This window comes from Octopus bimaculoides, chromosome 27, assembly GCF_001194135.2.
Source record: "Octopus bimaculoides isolate UCB-OBI-ISO-001 chromosome 27, ASM119413v2, whole genome shotgun sequence".
NCBI classification, from domain to species: Eukaryota; Metazoa; Mollusca; class Cephalopoda; order Octopoda; family Octopodidae; genus Octopus; species Octopus bimaculoides.
The window spans coordinates 20125916-20129458 of NC_069007.1; the positions used below are offsets into that span (position 1 = coordinate 20125916).

The 3543-nt window shown below is 42.3% G+C and overlaps 1 protein-coding gene across 1 annotated transcript in view; it reads left to right on the forward strand.

Moving 5' to 3' along the window:
• The window catches only part of LOC106876896 (brefeldin A-inhibited guanine nucleotide-exchange protein 3), a 48777-nt gene that overhangs the window by 14775 nt on the left and 30459 nt on the right, over positions 1 to 3543 (forward strand). Inside the window, exons 10-13 of the mRNA XM_052977154.1 lie at positions 665 to 823; positions 1447 to 1579; positions 2279 to 2391; positions 3044 to 3216. Of these exons, the coding sequence (XP_052833114.1) occupies positions 665 to 823; positions 1447 to 1579; positions 2279 to 2391; positions 3044 to 3216 (578 nt within the window). The remainder of the gene's footprint in view (positions 1 to 664; positions 824 to 1446; positions 1580 to 2278; positions 2392 to 3043; positions 3217 to 3543) is intronic.

A 3543-nucleotide genomic window follows, 5' to 3' on the forward strand; every position in this document is an offset into this window, starting at 1 on the left:
TATATACATGTATATATGGGAGAATTTACGAAAAAAACAACAGACGAAGACAGGTGGTGTAAACAACAAATGGATGTATTAGTATAACGCTCAGGAATAGAGAAAGTCTTTGACGTTTCGAGCCTACGCTCTTCAACTGAAAGGAACACAGAAAGAAACAAGGAGAGAAAAAATAAATGTAGTGGTCAGCGATCTATCATGGCGAATACGGGGGCTTCTTTCAGTTTCCGTCTACCAAATCCACTCACAAGGCTTTGGTCAGTCTGAGGCTATAGTAGAAGACACTTGCCATTGGCTCTTTATTCCAACTTCCTGTCCATGACAAAAGTCGCAGACTACTGCATACATGAGGTCACAAAAAACACAAATTTCACAACATGCAAAGCAAAACACAGTGATGCCACTTGGCACACTGCCTCATGAAGGTCACTGCTAGCTCTCACTGTGCATGCAACCGCATGCCGCCATCTGTTGGCACGCTACAGAACTAGTCCTTGAGCTTTTTGATACCATCTCATAAGCTTGACATATCTCAACAAAAGATGGATTCATATATATAAAACTGCTTTCTGCAGTTAAGGGCAATAGAATTTTAAATGGATATATATCTGATTTCTACAGGGAAAGTATTCTTATTGATGTTGCTGTTGTTGTTGTTACATAGGAAACATTTATGTCCCGCCTTGATATCTCTGCTTGGAACTCCAAGATCAGAACGAAGTGTCACAACTCCACGAAATCCCGATGAAGAAATCGGTCGAGGATCAGGATGTTCCACGACTGCTCCGAATCTCCTTGCCACCACAGCTAAAGTTATTTACAAGTAAGATCTCTCTCTCTCTCTCTCTCTCTCTCTCTCTCTCTCTCTCTCTCTCTCTCTCTCTTTCTCTCTTTCCAAATAAATTTTCTTCTTCTCCTCCTTTTCCACCTCCTCTTCCTTCATCTCATCTCCCCTTGTTTCCATCTTCTTCTTCTTCTTCTCCATCTTCTTCACCTTCTCCTCCAACACCTTCTATTTCTCATCCTCTACCACCATCTTCTCATTCTCATCCTCCACCTCTTCCACCACCATCTTCTCCTCATCTTCCTCCTCCACCTTTTCATCCTCCACCTCCTTCTCCACCTCTTCCACCACCATCTTCATCTTCACCTCCTCCTCATCTTCCTCCACCTTCTCATCCTCCACCTCCTTCTCCACCTTCTCATCCTCCACTTCCACTCTCTCCTCTCCTTCTTCTCCCCCCCCGTCCATCTAATCCAACAGAGCTGGTGTGTCATGACATTTTATTATTACTAACACACTATTGCGTGTGATTTAATTGATTTTAATTGCTATAATCTTATCTCATTGCATGACAATGAAGCATCTCCATTGTCTCCTCTAATTGTTGATGCTGTGAACTAACTCCTCTGTTTTTTGTCTCTTTGTCTCTTCATCTTATTCAGCATTGCAGTTCAATTGGTGCGTTTGGTAGGGTCAGTCGGTAGCCTAAGACCTGTTCTAGAATCACTCTTTCACCGGATGTTACTCTATCCTCCTCCACAACACCGACATGATGCTTTGAAAGCTCTGAAACTGGTTTGTACTCCACTCTCTCTTACTCTCTCTCTCTCTCTATCTATCTATCTGTCTGTCTGTCTGTCTGTCTATCTACATACATACATGCATGCACACAATGGACCCAGGAGCAGCTCTCTGGCTCACCTGCTCATTTCGGACTGTCTAACCCATGCTAGCATGGTTAATGGATATTACTCTCTCTTTTACTTGTTTCAGTCATTTGACTGCGGCCATACTGGAGCACCGCATTTAGTCAAACAAACTGACCCCAGGACTTATTCTTTGTAAGCCTAGTACTTATTCTATCGGTCTCTTTTGCCGAACCGCTAAGTTACGGGGGACGTAAACACACCAGCATCGGTTGATTTTGCCTTTCATCCTTTCAGGATCGATTAATTAAGTACCAGTTGCATACTGGGGTCGATGTAATGAATGAAAAAGTGATGCAAAGTTATGACGTCTTCGAGTGTGTCTGTACATGTTTTCCGTTCTCTAATCTGAAGAAGCACCAACTTTTCTTAACTCAGCTTAGCGTCCCCAGTTTCATTCCGACACTACACTCAACTTGGCCCCATCACCTTCCCAACCTCTCCTACAAATGGCAGTGCTACCTTGTTATCCCTCTGCACCAGACGACATCCATGTCGCCTGAGACGCACCATCATATTATCTCTGTGTTACTGATTGTTTCCCCTGTGTGTTGCCGCTCTGTTGCAGTTGTTCAACTCTCCCAGAGGCGTCCTCGACATTGCTGCGCCGACGGCCTCGGAATCCACCAATTCTGAAAAGAAACTCTCCAATCAGAAATCCGATATCGCATTCATGAAGCTGTAAGTCCAATGAACTCTTTGTCACTCTGTTGCAAGTTTGAATCTCACTCTCTCTCTCTCTCTCTCTCTGTCTCCCACTGTAATTGGGTTGTGTTATAAATCGTGTTGGGGTGGTTGCCACAAGAATAGCAGTAGTAGTAGTAGTAGTAGCAGCAGCAGCAGCAGCAGAATCCATTCACAAGGCTTTGTTCAGCCTAGGGCTTATAGTAGAAAAAGACTTGCTCAAGGCACTCTTATTATATACCCTCCAGCCTTTATCAGGTGTCTTGGGGAAATTTCGAACCTTGGTTCTCATACCTAAGGTATTTTTCAATGTAATTATTATTATTATTATTATTATTCAGGTCACTGCCTGGAATCGAACTCGGAATCTTGGGCTTAGTAGCCCACACTCTTAACCACTACACTATATTAACAACAAACAAGATGAGGACAAATATCTGTCTAATGTAAATAATGTACATAATTCATCTCTTAAATATAGAAAATTTTCATAAATTAGCATTAAATTTGAATAATCTGAATGCTTAAGGGTTAAATGATGAGGAGGCAGAAGAGATTGAAGAGGATGAAGATGATGATGTTACTGGCTTGGAATAAAAACTGATGGATGTTTTGTTTTTTTTGTTTTTTCCTTTGGTTCGCGTTTCAGAATCATAGACAGTATCCAGGAATGTTGCCATTGTAATGACTCTGCTGTGTGTATAACGAGCGTTGAGTGTATAACGATGCTGTTACGCACCCTCGAACGACTGAGTAAGGGTATTGATATTCCGGAGGACGTTGTGAAGGACATTAACAGTTTCTATGACCGCCAGGAGAGAGGTTCGTGTCGTTCATTTTACTCTATAAATTTTGTGTGTGCGTGTGTGTATACATTGCTTTAATCATGATGAAGAGGAGGAGGAGGAGGAGGATGCTTATTTATAGGCACATGTATGGCTGTGTGGTAAGAAGCTTGCTTCCCAACCACATGGTTCTGGGTTCAGTCCCACTGCATGGCACCTTTGGCAAGTGTCTTCTACTATAGCTCTGGGCTGACCAAAGCCCTGTGAGTGGATTTGGTAGATGGAAACTGAAAGAAGCCCATCATATATGTGTGTGTGTGAAAAGGGAGAAAGAAAGGTGTATATATATATATATATATATATA